Source organism: Pelodiscus sinensis, chromosome 10 (genome assembly GCF_052426305.1).
Source record: "Pelodiscus sinensis isolate ZL-2025 chromosome 10, ASM5242630v1, whole genome shotgun sequence".
In the NCBI taxonomy this organism is placed as follows: Eukaryota; Metazoa; Chordata; order Testudines; family Trionychidae; genus Pelodiscus; species Pelodiscus sinensis.
The window spans coordinates 5,061,909-5,082,007 of NC_143061.1; the positions used below are offsets into that span (position 1 = coordinate 5,061,909).

The 20,099-nt window shown below is 59.6% G+C and overlaps 1 protein-coding gene across 2 annotated transcripts; it reads right to left on the bottom strand.

Moving 5' to 3' along the window:
• Positions 1 to 182: 182 nt before the first annotated feature.
• MUC4 (mucin 4, cell surface associated) lies at positions 183 to 19,323 on the bottom strand. Of its 2 annotated transcripts, XM_006112353.5 has the most exons (13): positions 19,151 to 19,323; positions 12,169 to 14,985; positions 11,165 to 11,269; positions 10,476 to 10,615; positions 9,639 to 9,803; positions 8,439 to 8,594; positions 6,263 to 6,393; positions 4,320 to 4,408; positions 3,083 to 3,262; positions 2,443 to 2,595; positions 1,729 to 1,848; positions 1,087 to 1,131; positions 183 to 429 (listed from the first exon to the last, which is right to left on the bottom strand). In XM_006112353.5, exons 1-13 carry the CDS (start codon positions 19,209 to 19,211, stop codon positions 425 to 427), a joined length of 4,167 nt encoding a protein of 1,388 aa, XP_006112415.3. In that variant the 5' UTR covers positions 19,212 to 19,323; the 3' UTR covers positions 183 to 424. The 2 variants fall into 2 exon arrangements, with proteins under 2 accessions (XP_006112415.3, XP_075794317.2); XM_075938202.2 differs by lacking the exon at positions 12,169 to 14,985 and having other exon boundaries at positions 19,151 to 19,313.
• Between the last annotated feature and the right edge of the window lie 776 nt (positions 19,324 to 20,099).

Consider the following 20,099-nt stretch of genomic DNA (forward strand, 5'->3'; position numbering starts at 1 on the left):
GCCCGGCCTGTTACTGAGACGGAGCGGCTCGCCACGATGCCACGGTGAGGGCGCTATGAGCCTAGAGGGTTCCTTCCTGCCCGTCACTGGCATTGTGTGGTGAGGAGTGGAGGGGGGGCGTCCGAGCAGCCGCCCGCCTGGCCCGGGGACATGCTGCCGGCGCCCAATCGATGCTGCTCAGCCTCCTCCAAGCCTTTATTTGCCAACTGGAAGTGCTTTGGGGTAACAGACACCCCTGTACAGAACCTCGCCGGCTTCCTCCCCACGGCCCCGCCCGCTCTGCGAAGGAGGCACGCTCGGCCCTGCCGCGCACGGAGGAGCTCTCGCCCGCCGGACAGGTTCTGTGCCGCTCCCATCCAGCAACGCAGCAACAGCAGCGCGAGGCTGGCCGGGGGGAGCCACCAAAGCCCTGCGGGGCCCGGCCTCAGTCTGCAATGCACAAAAAGCAGCGTTAGGCGCGCTGCACCAGCCGTTCGTACCTGTCGGTTACAGTCCGGCCTAGCGCTAAGCCCCAGTTTCGGGGGCTGGCCCGTGGCGTAACCACCAGGTCACCAAGCCCAGGGCCACGCCTGCGGCAGCCCAGAGCTGGCTGAAGTGGGGGGTGCGGCTGTCCAAGGGTGACACTAGCTACACCCTGCTCAGCCGCGGCGCAGGCTGGGACCAAGCCCCCGGAGAGCATGGAACAAAAGCCAGACCCCAGGGTTGGAAAGAGGAGCAGAGAGGTGCCAGGGAGCGGGGCTAGTGAGTTACTCCCCATGGGGCAGCCCGGTTAGGATCCACACAGTGCTCACTTATCCCCCGCCCAGCCAACCAGGCAGGCCATGTACACTAGCAGCCCCTGTGCTCTAGGGGCAATGCAGCTCCCGGAGCCGAGGGTCCCTTCCCCCTCCCGCACTCCGCACTGCAGTGGGCCTGGCGGAGGGCGCAGCAGGAATCCGGCCCCTGCTCTCTGCACCTCCCGCTCTCGCGGGCTTTCCCTGGCTCTGCGGGCACCTCGCGCCCCTGACCAACGAGCTCCTACCCCCGCTCTGCGAATGCTCCGCCTGCTTTCCGGGCTCGGGACCCAGGAACACAAGGCAGACTCACCTCTCCCTTCCTCCGAGTAGCTGTCTGCCTCCTCCGAGGACGATGCTGCGGGTGCCAAGAAAGCAAACGTGGGGTGAGCCGACACCCTGACATGTCTGACCCTCGCCTTGAGCCTAGCCGCCTCCCGTTGTCAGCTGGGATCCAGGCCTCATTGCAGGATCAGGGCAGGAGAAATGGGTGCGTCCCCCAAGGAGCGCCGGACATGCTAAGCCGGCTCTGAGCTGGGACCCATCCACACCGGCCCCCAGAAGGCATGAAACGCCGAGCAGCTGTACAGCTCTCCCTGCAGCCCTGCAGTAGTGCATAGGCCTGGCGCTGGCTGGCTACACAGTGACCCCTCCACACCCCCCTCTGCCCCACCCTATGGATGTCCCAAGAACAACATACAAGCAGGGCCCCTAAGCCCCATGGGGCCAAACAGCTCCAGAGCCTCAGTTCGGCAGGGAACTCGGTTGACACCATGTGCTGTGGACGCAGGGTGAGGGTGGAGGCAGAGAGCGACCCCCTACACAGATTCTCGGGGGTGCTTGTGTATTTTTGCTGCCGGCTGTCGTTACATTGGGCAACGGGGCAGCGACTTCCAGCCCTGGGGGACAACGGTGCCGCAGCCGGCAGCTGAGCTGTGCGCCACCAGGAACTCACTTGGCCTTGGCTGCCTGTAGCCAGCACAGCTGGTCTTGGGTCTCTTCTGACTGTACTTAGCACAGAGCTGGGGGCTCCCCGCCAGCCGGCAGCACCAGGCCTGGAACTTCAACTCTGGATCTGGCGATGGAAGTAACGACGCAGGGTTACAAACCAAACAGCTACAACCCTTCTGCCATGAAACTGGGCAGGAGCTGCCCTGGGAGTCCCCGCAAAAAAGCCCCATTTCTTTCAGTGGCTGTTGAATTGGGAGTCCCTGCTCCTCCTTTAGCCGCCAAGCTGACGGAAACAGCTTTGCAGAGAGGTGCAACCGGCTCACGCCTTGTAGAGGCCAATGCAGAACCTGCCCTGTGATTTCCCTGCGGGCCCCGATCCTGCCCTGTTTGCCCACCTCCCCCCCTCCCCTGAGTGCCAAGAGGGGGCTTTCGTTAGCCAAGCACCAAGCGGTTGCTGAGTGTAGAGCTGGGAACGGGTATTCGGAGCCAGGCACACACAGGATTCTAATGAGCAGGGTGGGACATGAGTAATAGGTCGATCCCGCAGCAAAAACTGGCTTGTCCGTCTCGCTTGGCGCCCCCCAGCTACGGACGGGTTCAGAATTGCACTGGCCAGGCGCCCCGGCCTCGCCACTGCTCGGCTAGTCAAAGAACACGGAGGCAAGGCCGGCCCGCCTGGCAGGGGTGTTGGCAGCCACACCTCCCCAGACCCTCTTACCACGGTAGGAGGCCACGTGACGCCAGGCCTTCCAGGATCTCTCCTGCCGCCCGTCGACGAGCTCATTCCGGCTGTTGTAGAGACAGCGGACCCCGGCGCCGTACCGGTTGGGGGAGACTGGATACAGCAGGGTCACCTGGGCGTCCGCCAAGCCTGCAAGAACCCGCCGGTCGCATGGCAGCGTTCAGCATGGAGCCGCGCCGCGCCAAAGGCTTCCCCTTCAGTGCGGCCTGCGCCAAAGCCCAGTGCAGCCCTTGATTTCGGAGGGCGTTGGCTTGGGATCTTAGCCACCCAGGGATCACGCAGCGCCTCCCAGCCCCGAGCTCACACGCGCTTGTGTCGGGCTTTCTTCTCCAGCCCACCGTGCATGGGCCCCCTGCTACTGGGGTCCTCGCCTGCAGGCGACCCTCCAGCCTGAAGCAAATCCTGTCCAGCAGCCGCACCTCACACCCCGTGTCTGTCTGGGTAGGCAAAGCCTTCCCCTGCCTTCATTGCCCGCCACCCAGGCCGCTAGCCCCTCACACCCAGCGCAGGGAGGCTCCGGCAGGCTAGAGCCAAGCTCGCTGCACGCAAACAGAAAGGGACCCCCCCACGGCGAGGACTCGCCCTGCCGGGCCCTGCCATGGTCAGCACACAGCACCTCCTCTGCTCCGTCGGTAGCGCGGCTCCGATGCTGCTGGGGGCAAGGAGCAAGGGCACGAGGGCAGGTCCTTGTTCCAGCCAGCTGGATCCTGCTGCGTGCTCAGCCAGGCCAGGCACTGCACTCGGTAGTTCACGTGCTCTTGGCTAGCTAGGCCGTACAGCCACAGCCCGCGCAGATCTAGGGCAGAAACGGTCAACAGGTTTGGCCTTCCCCTGAGCCAACAGCGACGGGCCAAGGCAGAGGGGTGACTGGGCGGTAGGGCACCCTTTACCGCACCGGGGACAAGCTGGGGAGATTTTCTGAAATTAAATGGGAATCCGGGCCAGTGTTCCCTGTAAGCTGAGCTCTCGGGGAAATTCCAGTGCTGATTAGCAGAGCATCTACTGCCTGATTAGCAGAGCGCCCATCGCTGGCAGCATGGGTTTCTATTGGTGGTGCACATCCACACATGCCTCGGTGCACAGAATAACATTTATTCCGCACATGGGTGGAAAACATTAGAGGGTCCACTGACCCGGGCGTGCCTGGTTACCCAGCCAGCTCCATGAACTCCCACTCCATCTGAAAGCAGCAGAGAGGTAGCATCCAACTCTCGCCCAGCGTTACGGGAAAGGACCCAACCCATCCGCACAGACTGGAGCCCGGGGGTAGGGGATGGCCATTTCTAGCTTTTTTTCATTGAAAAATGGAGGGGGGGTGATGCAGTGACATTTTGTGGAACGTGGCAGCGCTCGTTGGCAACGCCTCAGGAGTGGAATTGTCTGTTTTCAGGGCTTTTAACAGCTGACCCCGAAACAATGTGAGTGGAACCTTCCCACCCTTCACTTCCTGCTCATCTTTCCTGGTGAAACTCCCGTGGTACCGGTGCCCGATTCCGCGGCCCCGGCTCAGACTGGCGGCTCTGGGGCTGGTCTCACGAACGAGGCCGCAAGGCGAGGTCACTGCCTCTTCCCCGGTGCGTGACGCAATAGTCCATGGCGCAGCCAGTACCGACGGGCATCTCTGACTGGTGATCAGAGACACGCAAGGGGCATTCCCGGGGCTTAGCTGGGAGGCAAGGCCATCACTCCCGGTGAAAGACTGCTCCCACGGCCACCCCTGGGCATTCTGCCCGATTTCAGGGGGGCCCGGTGTCCGCTCGCCGTGTCTGGGGGAACCAGGGCATTTCTCCGCACCGTCTCCGCCCCACTCCACGCCGAAGCAGAATGAAACCGTCTGGCTGCCACGCGGGTACCTGTGTTGTAGCCTCTGAACTGGTCAGGCCGATATTTGGCAGCCGGGGGCCTTCGGGTCAGATCGTCATTCCGGTAAAATCCATCCCCGCTGCACAAGAGAGCAAACCCCTCCATCATCCTTCCTGGTCGGCACAGGGGTCCCCTTAGTCTGCACCCGCCCCGGCGAGTTCCCTCCCCTTCCCTGAACCCCCAGAACTCAACCCCCCTTGAAATAAAGCCGCCTCACAAGGGACCACATCGTACGCAGAGGCTCAATGGCTGCGCATCCCCAGCTCACAAAGAACAAGGCCAAGGCAGGGAAAACGGCCCGCTCTCCGGGAAGCAGACGTGGTGGCGGGAGCTAGGAAGTGAAGGCCTTTGTCGGACGGGGGCAGGCAGCTAGTAAGGCGTCAGGGCGTGTGCAGAGGACTGCCGCCATTTTGGTTTCAGGCCTTTGGCAGCTCGTTTCTGAGGAGACGCACACACTGTGCTCTCCCCGCTGGGCGCGTTGGTGTTGGTCGGGTTGCACTGGCTGGGCTTCCTCTAGCCCAGGGCTTCCCAACGTGTGCTCCGTGGAGCACTGAGGCGCCACGTGCGGGGTCTGGGGCGCCGCAAGGCAGGACCGATGGCCGGCGTGTGACCCGGTTACTGTGCTACTCCCTTGCGAATGGTTTTCTTGAAAAAACAATTAGAGAAGAAATTGCGCTCGACTTCCAAAGCTGAGTCTGTTTGCGGGGGTACCTACTGAATCACGCATCCCCACATTTCAAGGGCTCCATCCAACGTTCGGGAGCCGGTCGGGGCCCCGCGGCGGAAGACGTGTGGGAAACCCTGCGCTAGCCCCCGCGACGGGACGCTGGCGCTGCTCTTTGTGTGCGGCGCGACGGCAGGGAGTGACGCGGGTGAACGCCAATGGGAGCCGAACCCCGTGCTCCCCCGCGGGACCCAGGCCTGGGGGGCCTGGTGTAGGGCGGCAGGAAGGCTCAGCCCCCTCCCCTTCCCTGCAGTCACCATGGCAGCGGGAGAAGCAGAGCAGAGCAGCCGCCATCAGCCGGTGGCTCTGCCTCCCCGCAGCTCCCGCCGACCTGTGCTGCCAGCCCAGCCCGCCAAGGACCCCGTGGGCTATCCTGAGTATGAGGGACCAGCCCATCCATAGGAGGTGGTTGCCATGGCGCCCCCCAAAGCGCTAGGCCCAAACCATCCGATGGACGGGACAGCTCTGCCCACGCCGCCCCGGGGGCCACAGGGACACACCGGCAGCAATGCGGGGCTAGCAGCTCCAGTGGTGCTGGGGTGCTACTGGTGGTGGTGGTGGGGACCCCAGGGGGCCTCATGCAGGGCAGGGGGACACAGGGGGTGCACAGGCCAGCAGGCGGGGCCAGTAGAAGGCAGGGGAAATGCACACAGAGAGAGACCCCACTGCCTTCCCAGAGCCCTGCCGGAGGCGGGTGCCCACTGGCCCACAAGACAGATTTGAGGACTGGCCCTGAGGTAAATTGAGTTTGAGACCCCTGATCTACTCTGCCCCCCTCTGTGGCAAGGCCTGTACCTCTGCGCCCTGGCGCTGTTTGCTCAGGAAAACAGCCGCAAATGATTTCAAAGCGAGCCGTGACGGAGACTCCACCCTCACCCTTGGCAAACTGTTCCCGCGTTTCCTCAGTCTCGCCCTTACGAAAGGACGCCATGGCTTCCGTCTGGTTGTGTCTAGCTTCAAGTGCCAGGCACATAGTGAGCAGCAGCATGTCCCAGAGCCGGCCAGTGATGGCCCCTGGGGATTTTACTCTGCGGGGAGCTCAGCTGGAATATTTCCATCAGCTCAGTACCAGGAGGATGAAAGATTAAAGCCACAAGGTGCTGGGCAGCACGGTACCCGGCAGTGCTTGGGAAAGCGTAGGGGCTGTCACTGGAACACGCCTGTCACTGTGTTCAACGCCACCCCTTGCTAAGAGTGTTCACACCACACCTGGAATAGCCCATTAGCACATTGGTGGCGCCAAGCCTGGTGTAATCCCATTGCATGCCGCCATCTTGGTAAAGGATCAGGCCGTAGGACTTGACTCCGTCCGTGGTGAGGACAGCCTGGTAGGTGTTTGTCTAGGGAAACACAAGGTGCTCGAGTAAGGAACAAGATAAGAACATAAGAACGGCCGTACTGGGTCAGACCAAAGGTCCATCTAGCCCAGTATCCGGTCTGCCGACAGTGGCCAGCACCAGGTGCCCCAGAGAGGGTGGACTGAAGACAATGATCAAGCGATTTGTCTCCTGCCATCCTTCTCCAGCCTCTGACAAACAGAGGCCAAGGACACCATTTCTATCCCCTGGCTAATAGCCTTTTATGGACCTAACCTCCCTGAAATTGTCTAGCTTCTCTTTAAACTCTATGCTATGCTTTCATACAACACAAATGCCCGGGGTACCCATCACTGTTCAGGGAGGGACACCGCACAGCGGGGATCATCAGCGCTAACGAGATCTGTTGTGACCATGGAGTGTGTGATTCTGTGCAGCTCCCGGAGAGCTGGGCAGTAAGAAAACCAGAGACGGGAAGCAAAATCAGGTGGTGTGCTCAAAATGTGGGTCACAGGCCACCAGCATCCGTGCCCGCAAAGCAAACTCAGGCCCAAAACACTGTCCGCATTTTTTATTTTTGGTCAAAAATGTCTCGAGATTTTTTAGAGCCGAGCTTTTACCAGACGTGTTATCAAACCAACAGTGAAAAATATTCGTTTGTTGAAAATAAGCCAAGGCTCCAAGAACCACTCTGGGAAGGTTGCCTATGCCAATGTGCAAAAATACAAATAAAAAAATGTATGTAAAAAGATTGAAAAATCACCCAAAATGGACCTAGTTTAAAAAATCTGCATAAAAAAAAGTTAAAAAAACCTTGGTTCCCAAATATCAACATGTGATAGTTTTGGATCAGCTGTCTATGTAATTGATCGTGAAACAAATGTGAAGATTCTACTATTTAGGGGATCTCAGGGTATGTCTACACTACCCTCCTAGTTCGAACTAGGAGGGTAATGTAGGCATACCACACTTGCAAATGAAGCCCGGGATTTGAATTTCCCGGGCTTCATTTGCATAAGCGGGGAGCCGCCATTTTTAAATCCCCGCTGGTTCGAACCCCGTGTAGCGCGGCTACACGGGGCTCGAACTAGGTAGTTCGGACTAGGTTCCTATTCCGAACTGCCGGTACACCTCGTGGAGTACGAGGTGTATCGGTAGTTTGGAATAGGAATCCTAGTCCGAACTACCTAGTTCGAGCCCCATGTAGCCGCGCTACACGGGGTTCGAACCAGCGGGGATTTAAAAATGGCGGCTCCCCGCTTATGCAAATGAAGCTCGGGAAATTCAAATTCCGGGCTTCATTTGCAAGTGCGGTATGCCTACATTACCCCGCTAATTCGAACTAGCGGGGTAGTGTAGACATACCCTCAGTGAAAAGTGGATGTAGGGGGCGTTAGCTAGCGACCTGCATAAGCCCTCTCTTGCTTAGGTCTCCTATTGCAGTCTCTGCATGGGGAGACTTTATCTTTGATAAAATGGTCAAGTGAAACTCTCTGCAATTAAATTTTCTCCCAACTAGCCCACACTAGTAACAATTGTGCGGGTTCCAAGTTCATGCCCACTCTAAGTTAATGAATTCAAGTTTGGCTGTCATTGGTTATCTGACCCCATCACTGTAGCATCTGAGCACTTCACAGTATTTCATGTAGATATTCTTCCATTTTGCAGATGGGAAACTGAGGCACAGAGAGACCGGGACTTGCCCCAGGCCACATGGGGCCTGTGCAGTCTCCTGAGTCCCAGGCTAGCACTCTAATCCCTGGATTGTCTTCCTTCCATAGACATTCCCCAAAACATTTGGAAATTGATCCAGACTACTCCAGAAGCAGACACAAAGCCGCTGCCGAGGCGTGACCGACACTGGGAGGCAGGGTTCCCTCCCATTTTTCCATCCATGTGCAGAATAAATTTTGTGATGTGCACTGACACGTGCACCACCACTAGAAACACATGCTGTGGGCCCTCTGCCAATCAACTGGGCAGCTTACAGGAAAGTGCTGAGTGGGCCATGTCATTGCGGGAGGAAGCCGCTTGGACAATGGCTTCCCGAAACCCAAGCGGCCACTTACCCGAGAGACAGGCTGCCGTGCGGGATAGGCCGGGGCCTTCTCCCAGGTGATCTTAAGGGTCCATTTTGCAGAGTACGACGTCTTCAGGTACCGGCGTATCTTGGCCTCCACGTCTCGGACAACGGGGTGCTCGGCAGAGTCGAGAGTAACAAACTCCTGTGGGTTGTGTCCACGTATTTACACCTCCGGGCGGGGACGTGCCGAGTGAGCGTGAGGCATGGGACGGTATCAAAGGAGATGGGAACCCCTCAGCTTCCTCAGGCACTCCTCCCGTTGACTAAGAATGTGAGACTCGGGGATGTGTCCCAGCACTGGGTCGCAGATGCCAGGCACTGGGTGGCCTGGCTGTCGAGTGACCAGGTGACCAGCAGGGGGGCTAAGGCAGCTGGCTCCTTGTCCAGGCCCTGCAGACCCTGCTGTGCCCCAGAAGCGGCTGGCAGCTGGTCCAGCTCCTAGGCAGGCTGGACGGGTTCCCTGCACGGCCTGGGCACCGGCTCTGGGGGCCAGTGCCGTGGGTGAAAGGAGTGCATGGAGCCACTTGGGCACCTCTGCCTAGGAGCCGCACCTGCTGCCGGCCACTTCCAGGGCGCAGGGCCGCCCACGGTGCCAGGACAGGCTGGAAGCTGCCTTAGCACCCCTGCTGCATGGCTCCCCGGGGGCTGGCAGAGGAGAATCCAGGCCCAAACCCTAAGCACCAGCCCCCTGCCCCAGCCCTGCGCCTCTCCGAACCCAGAGCCCCTCCTACCCTTCAAACACCTCATCTCCGTCCCTCCCCAGAGCCTGCGCCCCCAGACGGGGCCTGCACCCACCCTGAAACCCACCCCCACCCCAGCCCAGAGCTGCCTCGCACACCCTGAACCCCTCTGCCCTGCCCCCCAGCCTGGAACACCCAAACCCCTCATTCTCCCCCATCCCAGAGCCTGCACCCCCTCTCCTCCCCCCAACCCCAACCCCATCCCCATCCCGGCCCCACCCCATAGCTCTCACCCTAGTCAAAACATATCAGTGTGCTGGGCTGTGGGCATCAACCATTTTCTTCAGCAGGGTCATGAGGAAAAAACTCCCCCCCCTCCCCCCCCCCGATTGCCATGATGCGTAGGCCTTAGGCAGACCGCAAAGGGGCACATTTCACACGGCGTCCGGAACAAGGCTTATATTTCAGGCCCTCCCCGTACTGCCTCCCCCTCTGTGAGAACTGACCTGGTAAAAGGTGGCGCCATCGCCTTGGGAGAAGTCGGCGTTATCCCAGAACACCGCGACCATTGGTGTTTTCTCCCGGCCACTAAATCCCCCGGGCAGAGGGTTTGGCGATGGGAACAGGTCGCTGTCCGAGGCTGGGAAAACGATTTGTCCATTGTCTGTAAACTAAAGGACGGTATTCCTGAGGCTGGCTCCTTCACAGGAAGGATGAAATCACGCCCAATGCGGCACAGGATGTGTCTACACAGTGATTAGACGCCCGCACGGTTCCCTGTCAGCTGACGTTAGCTCGGCCTGAGGGTCAATCGCTCCCTAGGCTGGGACAGGAGGCTACCCTATGCTCAGGCTTCAGCCCGAGCCAAGACATTTGGGGATCAGACCCAACAGCTGTGTGTATCAGATCAGTATTACTGGTCTGTATATTGCTGCGGTGCCTAGCAGATCCGGTCACCGGCCAGTCCCACCCACCCGCCCCCCGAGCCAGGCGCTGCGCAGACACTGCACACAAAGGCAGTCCCTGCGGTAGTTTAATTTCTGGCTGCTTCGTTTTAAAACATTTTTTTTTTCTTTCGAAAGTGACTGTGACCTTAATACACCCTCGACACCCCATGAAACTCCCCTGGTTCTGCCACCAGAGACAAAAGCCAAGGGACACTTTTTTTCCAGCCACCACTAGAAATGATTTCTCTTTCTACAAAAATCAGTCCATCTGAGGGGGGAAAGCCCAACATTTCTACCCCCCCAGCTAAAATCAAGTGCATGTTCCAAAGCGCTTGGTTCCTTTCTAAAGGACCGGCCCGGCCTGGCTCTAATCAAAGCTTATTCATGTGGACTCACGTATAGAGAATCGCGCAGCGTTTTCCCAAACGGGAAGCCAATCTCGGGTTTGAAGACAGGCGAGTTAAAATCCGCTCTTCTTTCCACGTATTGCTTATCGTTTGCCTTGGCCCCGTATGGATACAGTGGCACAGCTGTGACTAAAAAACACAGTCTTAGAATCCTAGGGCTGGAAGAGACCCCAGAGTCATCAAGTTCAGCCCCCTGCCCAAACCCAACTCAATCAGCCCAGCCAGGGCTTTGTCAAGCCGAGACTTAAACACCTCTAGGGATGGAGATTCCACCCGCTCCCTCGGGAACCATCCCAGCGCTTCCCCACCCATCTAGGGAAATCGTTTTTTCTAATCTCCAACTGCCACCTCCCCCACTGCAATGTGGGACCATTGCCCCTCATTACAAGTAGCTTCCTTAAGTCCGCTAGCTCACGATTTCAAACACCGAAGGGGCTGGATGGATGGCGGTGGATCCCTCGCTTGCCCCCTCCAAAAGACCCGCTTTGGGCAGCAGAAGCAGAGTGGGATCAAGGCAGACTCTTTCAAGCGGAGGATCCGGGTGAGAGGCGCCCCCCGATACTGCTGTGAGTCAGGGCAGCAGGTGTTCCTACACTCTCAGGCTGACAGTGTGGGTCGTGTACAACTGGGCAACCTCTCTGATGCCAGAAATCCAAGTATGCCAAGCAGAGGACTTACGTGTTGCTGACTGGCCCGTACCCCTTGCAATAGCCTCTCTGGTCCCAGCTGAAACAGACGCAGTTCTCTCCTGCTCCAGCGCTGCTCTGGTATCGGACCGAAGAGCTGTGGACACAATCAGAGCACTATTTCAGGGGATAGCTCTGAAGGGAGTTGGCAAGGGGACTCACACACAACTCAGATCCCAGGAGGTTTTTTTCATGGCCCATTTTCACACCTCTGCCACTCGTGCACAGGCACAAATTAGGTGTTTGATGACCTGATACATGGCCAGGTGGTCAGGGGCCTAACTGGCCTCAGCGGCACGCTGTTCATAGACTCATAGACTCATAGACTTTAAGGTCAGAAGGGACCATTATGATCATCTAGTCTGACCCCCTGCATAGTGCAGGCCACAAAATCTCACCCACCCCTCCTAGAATAATCCTCTCGCCTATATCTCATATATTGAAGCCTTCAAATACTTTGAAGACCCCAAGATGCAGAGAATCCTCCAGCTGTGATCTGTACCCCATGCTACAGAGGAAGGCGAAAAACCTCCAGGGCCTCTGCCACTGTTATTGGTGGCTGCACCAGAAAGAAAAAGGCTGGGTCAGAAATTCAGCAACCATTACTTTGCCCTGCCTTGGGTTGGCCTAGGGAGCCCCCCTGCCATGGTGGCGTAGGTGTTAGGCACAATGTAGCACAGCTCAAAGACATACGCACACATTCCGAGGCGCCTATTGCAAGGGGTGAATTCGTCACCTTTAGAAACCGAGGCGTTCACCGAATACCCAAAGTAACCCTTGATAATGGGCCTCACCACAAAACCAACACGGCTTCCATCGCGGCCGCCATGACACCTTGCCATCCCCACGGCCCCTGTCCCAGCACTGCCCAGGAAAACAGCCCCCCAGTGGGCCCCAAACCAGAGCTTGGGAGACCCAAGACGTACGTACAACAAGCGGATGGGAGTGACCTGAAAAACCCCATCGGGGGACGCTAGCTCTTTGCGTGTGACATACCTGTTGCTCCTAAGAGGGGGAGCGGAGTCTTCACCTGTTGTCCGGAGGGTGCTGAAGTTGTGGCAGCCGACACGTGTGACGCACCAGCTGAAACCCCGGTAGCCTTGGGGAGTCCTGGTGGTGTTAACCCCTTTTCCCCAGGTAGGGAGGGGGAGTTGGGTCCCGGAGCCGAGGGAGTACAAGCGGTGGACAGGTGTAGTATAGTTAGTGGTGGCCTAGTAACTGCCTCCAGGCCTGGTAAGGGGACTCCTGAGTCACTGGCCGAGATGGCTGTTTGTTCTGCTCTCCCAACTGGCCCAGTTCCTGTCCGTGGGGATGGCTCTGGGGCCCCAGAAAATGAAGGGGTTGGAGATCCTTGCTCTGAAGCTGAGGGCCCAGCCACGGTTTCCATGGGAGAGGCCAAGGCAGTTGGGGACGTTGTATTCGCTTGTATTCCTGTTGCTCGCCCATCTCCCAAGGAAGAATCCGGGGAGGTCTCAGCATTGGCCACGGCCCCTGTCTCTCCCGCGGGCAGCTCTGCCACGTTTGCGGGACCCACCTCGGCAGGGGCGGGTGAGGGATTGGTCTCACGCTGGGCCTCGGCATTCGCGGTTGCAGCTCCCTCGTTGGCTGCCGACGAGGAACCAGCCCCGTCCCCTCGCCCTTCGGTGGCGGCAGGTGTGAGGAGCAGTCTCTGGCTGGTGGAAGACGCAGGAGCAGAACCCACCGCGTGGGGGCCTCCCGGTGAGGAGACGGAGCCTGAGTCCCCGGGCGCTGGGAAGACGGACGTGAACGGCCCTTCTTGGACTGCAGACGTCTCCCTCACAGGGGCTGGGCGGGGAGCACTGGACAATCCGCTTGCTTCATCAGGCTCCGCTGGGGTACCTCTGGCAGATGCAAAGGCAGAGGGGGACATTCCGCCTGAGGGATCGGGTCTTCCTGCCAAAGGCCCATCTCCCTGAGGGGATGCGCCCGGGTTGGCCAAAGCTGGTGTTTCTCCGGCAGGCTCTGCCACGTTGCCAGGGCTCAGCGCCGGCACGGAGGGCGAGGGGCTTGCTGCACTCTGGAGGTTGGGGTTGGAAACTTGGGTTTCTCCATAAGCCACAGACACTGGCCTTGCTGTCTCCCCTCCCTTTGCGGTGGGTGCCGGAGCTATCTCCTGAGCCGAGGATGGCTGAGGCGAATCCATGGCCAGCGCTCCGGGGCGCCCTGTCGGCAGCTCGTCCGTGGGAGCTGGATGCCACTCTGTGCCCCAGAACGAGGGGTCTGCCTCCCCCTGGGCGTCCGCCTGAGGCGTGGATGCCTTGGTTGCTGCTGGCACTGCACTGTTGCCTGCTAGCTCTGCGGCAGAGGGTGACTCGGACGCTGCGAGAGACGGAGCCACGAGCGCGCCCGTCACGCTTGCCCTGGCAGAGTCTGCCGATTCCTCTCCCTCCCCAAGCACAACCTGTCCTGCTGTCCCTGCGGCAGAGGGCTGGGGAGAACTGGGGGCACCAGGGAATCCAGCCAAGGAAAATCCCGTGCTCTCAGTCTCAGAACCAGAGGGCTTGGTGGGTATGTCCCTGGGAGACGGGATGGCAGACAGGGCTATTTCTCCTGCCTGCGTAGGCTGGTCTGTCACGGCCCCAGGCTCTACAAGAGAACGAGGGGGACCTGTGGCGTTGGACGAAGCCTCGGTATCTCCTATCGGCAGTGCCTCTGTGTTGGCCGGACTCCATGCTGTGTCTGAAGGCCTGGGATTCGTTTGGCTCTGGGTATCCATCACAGGTACTGAGGAGTCCTCATGTGTGGTGGACCCTGACTTATCTGCATCTCCTCGTCCTTCGGGAGCAGCAGGAACTCTCTTGCTCTCTGAAGCCGGTTGATCGGAGCCAGTGATGCTAGAAAATGCACCGGGAGAGAGCCTCTCTCCCTCAGAACCAGCCTTTTCCCCCGCAGCTACAAAGGCAGGGCGGGAGGTTTCCCCTGCCGGAGAAGAAGTCCCTCGGCCTGTCTGGCTCTCTGGAGTGGGTTGTGGGGGGTTCGGAGTGTGAGCTCCATCATGCCCTGGCTTGTCAGTCTCAGAAACGGAGGCCTCGGCGGGGGGATCACCAGCAGAGGCAGCAGGAGGCAGGAGGCCTGTGGGAATTGACTCCCTAGCTCCAATGGATGGAGAAAGAGGCGTTTTGCTGGACACGGCAGTGGAGTTGTCTGGGCCGCCTCCGGTGCTGGGTATCGCTCTCAGGCTCTCAGCAGCTGCCGGCAGAGGCGCGGAAGTTGTGCCGCTGGAGAGCGCGGCAGAAACGGCACCCGCCACGTCCAGCTCTGAAGGGCCGACGTGGGTGGGGTGAGGCTCCGCGGGGCTGGCGTCGAACAAGGCCAAGATGGCGGCCGCTTCTGCTGCGGGCGTCATGGCAACCGTCCCGTCTTCTGGAGTGTTTGTCGCGCTTGCCCACGCGTCTGCTTCTTCGGCAGGGCTCTGGGCTGCTGCCCCTCGGCTGCCTCCTGGCTCTGGGGAAGCCGCCGTTTCCCCGTCGATCCCAAGGTCGGAATTTACATCGTCCCCTCTCGGTGCTGGCACCAAACCGGTGGTTTCAACCTCTGCCGGAAAGGAGGGGCCTGCTTCACTGGCAGGGCTGCTGGAAAGGGTGTGTTCTCCGGGCAGCACGGCCGCGTCGGACGGGGCCGGAGGAGACTGGGCCGCCCTGCTAGTTCCCTCTGCCCACGGGCCCGCTGTCTCCGTGGCTGCCAGGCCTGCGGCAGGGAGCAAACCGCTCTCTGCTGTGGAGGGAAACTCGGCTCCGGGGGGGGACTCGTCCGCTGGGCCTGCCATGGTGCTGGGCCCCAGACCTGCGCAAGCTGGAGGAAAGGAAACAGGCGTGAGTCAAGCTCAGGACCCGCTTGGTTCTAAAGCCAGCCAGGCTTGCAGACGGCGCCTCGCTTTTCGGTGCAGGACGACGCTCCCCGGTGGGGCCCTTTGGCGGGTCTAGGGAAGGGCCCCCACGCTGAACGGCCTCAGGGCTAATTACAGTAGATTCCAGTTTGCCGGGGCAGGGAAGGGACCCACCTAAGAAGGTTTCTCATTAAGGGGCTGCAGGTCACAGGGTTGCCTTTAGTTTCCTGTGTTTTCAGGCCTCTGCACCCCCCCCCCCCCCGAATTACTACAATGGGCATTGCCTGGCACATTCCTCTATGGCACCTTGGCAAGGCCAGTCTGACACCGGGGCAGGCCAGCCTGGCTTTGAGCAGAGGGGCAAGCCCCACAGCATCTCTGGGGTGTCTGGACTCCGGGGTTCAGTTCTGTGCTCTGCCACCACCGGCAAGCTGAAGGTGGTCCTCCGCTTGAAAACACAGGCCATCCACCACTTGCGGTGCGTGCCTCAGTTTCCCTATCACTGGATGCTGGCAGCTGGCTCGGAGGGGCGACGTGAGGGCTAACCCGTCCGTGTCCCTACAGAGCATGGAAGTGTGGTATTGGTCCTTTGCACCCAGGCTGCCTGGCTTCCCCTAAGCCAAATTGGGAGGCAAATATCACTGCGAGGACGGGGCCCAAACTGGAGCAGCTGTTTTCCCAAAATGCTCAGGCAGGCAAGTCTACTGCTTTGTCCCACTCACACTGTGGGGAGCAGAACTGGGGACGCCCTGTGTCCTTGGCTGACCCAAGACCTGCATGCACTTGAGAGCAGAAGGGTCCCGGGAATCACATACCAGCGGGGACCAGCCTGAGATCAGCGTATTATGGTCACTCCCCTACACCCTCTCACCCATGGGTGGCTGTGGGGAGGGGGCCACAGGCTACCCTGGCTCTACACCTCCCCCACCCAGCAGACAACTTTTGTCCACCTGAATGATGTAAAGGGGGAACAAGGGGCTGAGAATCCAGCCCAGGGTGTCCTTGGCCCATCCAGGAGTCTGAATTTGTGCTTTGATCTCTCCGGGATTTTAAGAGGGGGCTGATTTCAGGGGGTGCGGACCAGGCGGGGAGCTGCTGTCTGCTAGCTGGTTATGGGGCGCTGCCTTGCAGGGGAGGGGCAGAAGTCAGTACAGGGCTGGTGCATTTGCCTAGCAGCTGGGCGGAGGTATTGTTGGGCTGTTAGAATCATAGACCCATAGAGCTGGAAGAGACCTCAGGAGTCATGAAGTCCAGCCCCCTGCCCAAAGCAGGACAGACCCAACTCAATCAACCCAGCCAGGGCTTTGTCAAGCCAGGACTTAAACACCTCTAGGGATGGAGATTCCACCCCTCCCTCGGGAACCCGGCCCAGCGCTTCCCCACCCTCCTAGTGAAATAGTTTTTCCTAATCTCCAACCTAGACCTCCCCCACTGCAACTTGAGACCATCGCTCCTTGTTCTGCCATCTGCCCCCACCGAGAACAGCCTCTCTCCATCCCCTTTGGAAGCTCCCTTCAGGGAGTTGAAGGCTGCTCTCAAATCCCCCCTCGCTCTTCTCTTCTGCAGACTAAACAAATCCAAATCCCTCAGCCTCTCCTCGTAGGTCACGTGCTCCAGCCCCCTCATCATTTTGGTCGCCCTCCACTGGACCCTCTCCAATGCGTCCACATCCTTTCTATAGTGGGGGGCCCAGAACTGGACACAATACTCCAGATGTGGCCTCGCCAGAGCCGAATAAAGGGGGATAATGACACCTCTAGATCTGCTGGCAATGCTCCTCCTAATGCAGCCTAATATGCCATTAGCCTTCTTGGCTACAAGGGCGCCCTGTTGACTCATTTCCAGCTTCCCATCCACTGTAACCCCAGGTCCTTTTCTACAGAACTGCTACTTAGCCAGTCGGTCCCCAGTCTATAACACTGCTTGGGATTCTTCCGTTCCACGTGCAGGACTCTGCACTTGTCCTTGTTGAACCTCCTCAGATTTCTTTTGGCCCAATCCTCCAATTGGTCTAGGTTACTGTGGACTCTCCCTGCCCTCCAGCGTATCTACCTCGCTCATCTGCAAACTTGCTCAGGGTGCAACCCATCCCCTCATCCAGGTCATTCATAAAGATGTTGAACAAAACTGGGCATTCTGCTAGAAACCGAGCGCCAGCCTGACATGGAGCCGTTGATCACTACCTGTTGGGCCCGTGTGACGGCGCGTTGGGGGTCCCCCGTCTCCTGCACCCCGAAATGGCACGAACAGACTCCACCAGCCAGTGGAATTGAGGGTGGTTTATTGCTCCTCCAGGATACAGCATAGCACAGATGTCATCTGGTTACAGGAACTGGGGCTAAGAGGCCTCAGTGCCCCCTTGAGATGGGGGGATCCCATCCCCCTCCCCAGTTCCTTCTTCCCTGCTTTCCAGACAGGAACCCACTCTCCTCTTCCAGCCCTGCCCCCAGCCAGGGCCGCATTCCACCTCCCTTTGTTCCTCTCCATGGTGGGTGACTGGTCAGACAGGTTGAGACCTTCTTTGTATAATGACTCATGGCCTGTCCTTCTGGGCGCGGTACCAACTGCAGCCAGTGGGGTAGAAACCAGCCAGGTACCCCCACTACGTCACAGCCCGACAGTCTAGCCAGCTTTCTATCCATCTCACATTCCATGTATCCAATCCACACTCCCTTAACTTGCTGGCAAGAATATTGTGGGAGACTGTATCAAAAGCTTTGCTAAAGTCAAGGCATATCACATCCACTGACTTCCCCACATCCACAGAGCCAGTCACCTCATCATAGAAGCTAATCAGATCGGTCAGGCAGGCCTTGCCCTTGGTGAATCCATGTTGACTGTTCTAGTGACCCGGCCGAGTGCACCCGGACACCTCCCTGCTTAGCCTCCGTCGGGCCGCCAATGGAGGCAGGTGCTGAATACAGATTCGCTCATTTGCATAATGAATGCCGAGCTGCTTGTGGGTAAGCCAGGGCGCTGCACTGCATAGCCGCTGTGCACCCCTCTCCCCCCCCCCCCCATCTCCTCGGCCATCAACCAGCCGGCCCCTGGCACCCGCGAAGCCTTTCTCCAGGACCAGCTCAGAGCGGGACATGGGGTAGGACAGAGGCTGCTGTTGATTGGCCTGGGGCTTCAAAGGGCAGGGAGGAACATGTGGGTGGGCAGGAGAGCAGGGGGGGGGGATTTCCCCTCCCAGGACTGTCAGCTGCTGTAAGCGGCCGCCTGAGCGTGCCCAGATGGGACACACCACACAGGGACCCTCTGAAGGCCACGGCTACTAACGGGGACCTGCAGTGGGGTCCGGCTGCCAGCACTGTGGCCAGGCAGGGACGTGGGAGCCCACGACTGGGCCAGCAATCCAGGCTCCTGGAGGGAAGGGCAGGACTGCCTCTGGCAAACAGCTGTCCAAAGCCAGGGTGCTAGATCCTGGCCCTGCTGCCCTTAGCCATGCCAAGTAGCCCCATGCCCCTACCGTCCCCTTGGCTCACAGGTAACCCACAGGCAAACTGCCACCCGGGGGAGAGGGGAGAACTGACGGGCACAGGCCGGGGGCAGGAGGCATTTTTACAGCCCCTCTTGTGCTCGTTTGAGCTGCCGAGCCCACATTCGTCCGGAGCAGCGCGGGGTTTCCTGCACCCTCCGAGGCAGGCTGCTCTGTAAAGTGCCACCGATGGTCACTGCTGCGTCTGTGTTTTTCCCCCCCTCTTGCATATTTCCCTCTGGCTGGGGGGGCAGGGCGGCAGGGCAGGTGTATCAAAGCCCAAAGTGCTGGCCAGACGTCCGGCGCAGTCAAACGTGCACTGGCCGTGGGCTGACAGCAAACCCACCGGCACCAAACCCCCTTTTTAAGGAGAACTGGTTAATTCACCCTCTTTTGGGGCTTGAGCCTGCCCGGTGCCTGCCACACACAGAGCTGCCTTAACGTAACTCCGCTGTGACTCAGTTTCCCCTGCTACCTTGTCGGCCCTTTGCTGCCAGGCCGGGGGATAAAAGTTCGGTTAATGAAACTACAGACGTCTCTGAGGGGCAACAGCCTCCGACAGGCTCCTACGCCGAGACCGGGTGAGCTACGGTCACCAGTTGGGTCCAGTTCCATCTCGCACCCGCCAGGGAGCAAAGCGCAGGCCTTACCGTGCAGGAGCCACAGCCAGCCCCCTAGGACAGCCCAAGGCCTTGGGCTCCGTGTCCCCATGTCTCCGGGAGGCGCGCTGACAAGGGAGGACGCTGGGTGCTAAGCAGGGTGCTAGGGGCCGAATGGGCGAGGCGACTTTCCTGCCTCTGTCCCTCCGGAGCCGGAATGAAACAAGTGCCAGACCCTGGCTCCGACCCGCTGCCACTTATAGGAGCTGGGCAAAGAAGGCGGGCTGGAGTCATGCATCCCCCCCCACATCCTCCCCCACCCACACACCCCTCCCCCGTCACAGCCTCCCACGCCGGTTCCCGGCCAGCCCCTGGGGACACACATTCCTCTCCGCTCACTGGGCTGCGCTGCCCTGGAACCGGGACGGCCTGAGCCTCGGCGCTTGGCTTTGAGCTCCCTTGGGCGTCTCTACTGCAGCGGGCCGAGGGGCGTGCTGGGGGCCCAAAGAGCCACAGGGGACACTGCAAGAGAGCACGTCCGATGGGGGAGGGGCATGTCTGGTGCAGGGGAGGCAGGGAAACGTTAAAATTCTGCCTCTCCCCGGCCTGCTCACCCCCTTTTCTGCATTGGTCCACCCACGACAGAGACAAGCAGGAGCCTCTCTGGGGAGGGGGCGGGTGAGTAACAAGGCCCTAATCCACACTAGGGGGGCAGGAGCCCCATTACAGCAAGGTGCCTAATGCCCATAGGATACAATTGGAGTTAGGTGCCTGAATACCTTTGTGAATCAGGGAAAACCAACCGGCCAGCAAGGCCCACCCCTTGCACACAGGTTCCAGCTGACACGGGGGTCTCTGGAGAGTGTCTGTTCTAGATTGTGCTACGCATTCGCTGGTGGGGTTCTGGGGCCTTCCTACCATAACAATGTGCTACAGGGGTCCTGTGATCAAATGGGGGTGCAGCTGCCTCTGGGGAGTTCCCTCTCCCAGAAAGGAATCG

What these genes read in the sequence shown, in the direction of transcription:
- MUC4 (XM_006112353.5), bottom strand. Translation starts at nt 19,211, where the DNA reads ATGGGGACACGGAGCCCAAGGCCTTGGGCTGTCCTAGGGGGCTGGCTG. An exon ending in TACGGGCCAGTCAGCAACAC is followed by an intron (nt 10,616 to 11,164) that starts GTAAGTCCTCTG and finishes TGTGTTTTTTAG; the next exon opens with TCACAGCTGTGCCACTGTAT. An exon ending in CGCTGCGCGATTCTCTATAC is followed by an intron (nt 9,804 to 10,475) that starts GTGAGTCCACAT and finishes ACCGTCCTTTAG; the next exon opens with TTTACAGACAATGGACAAAT.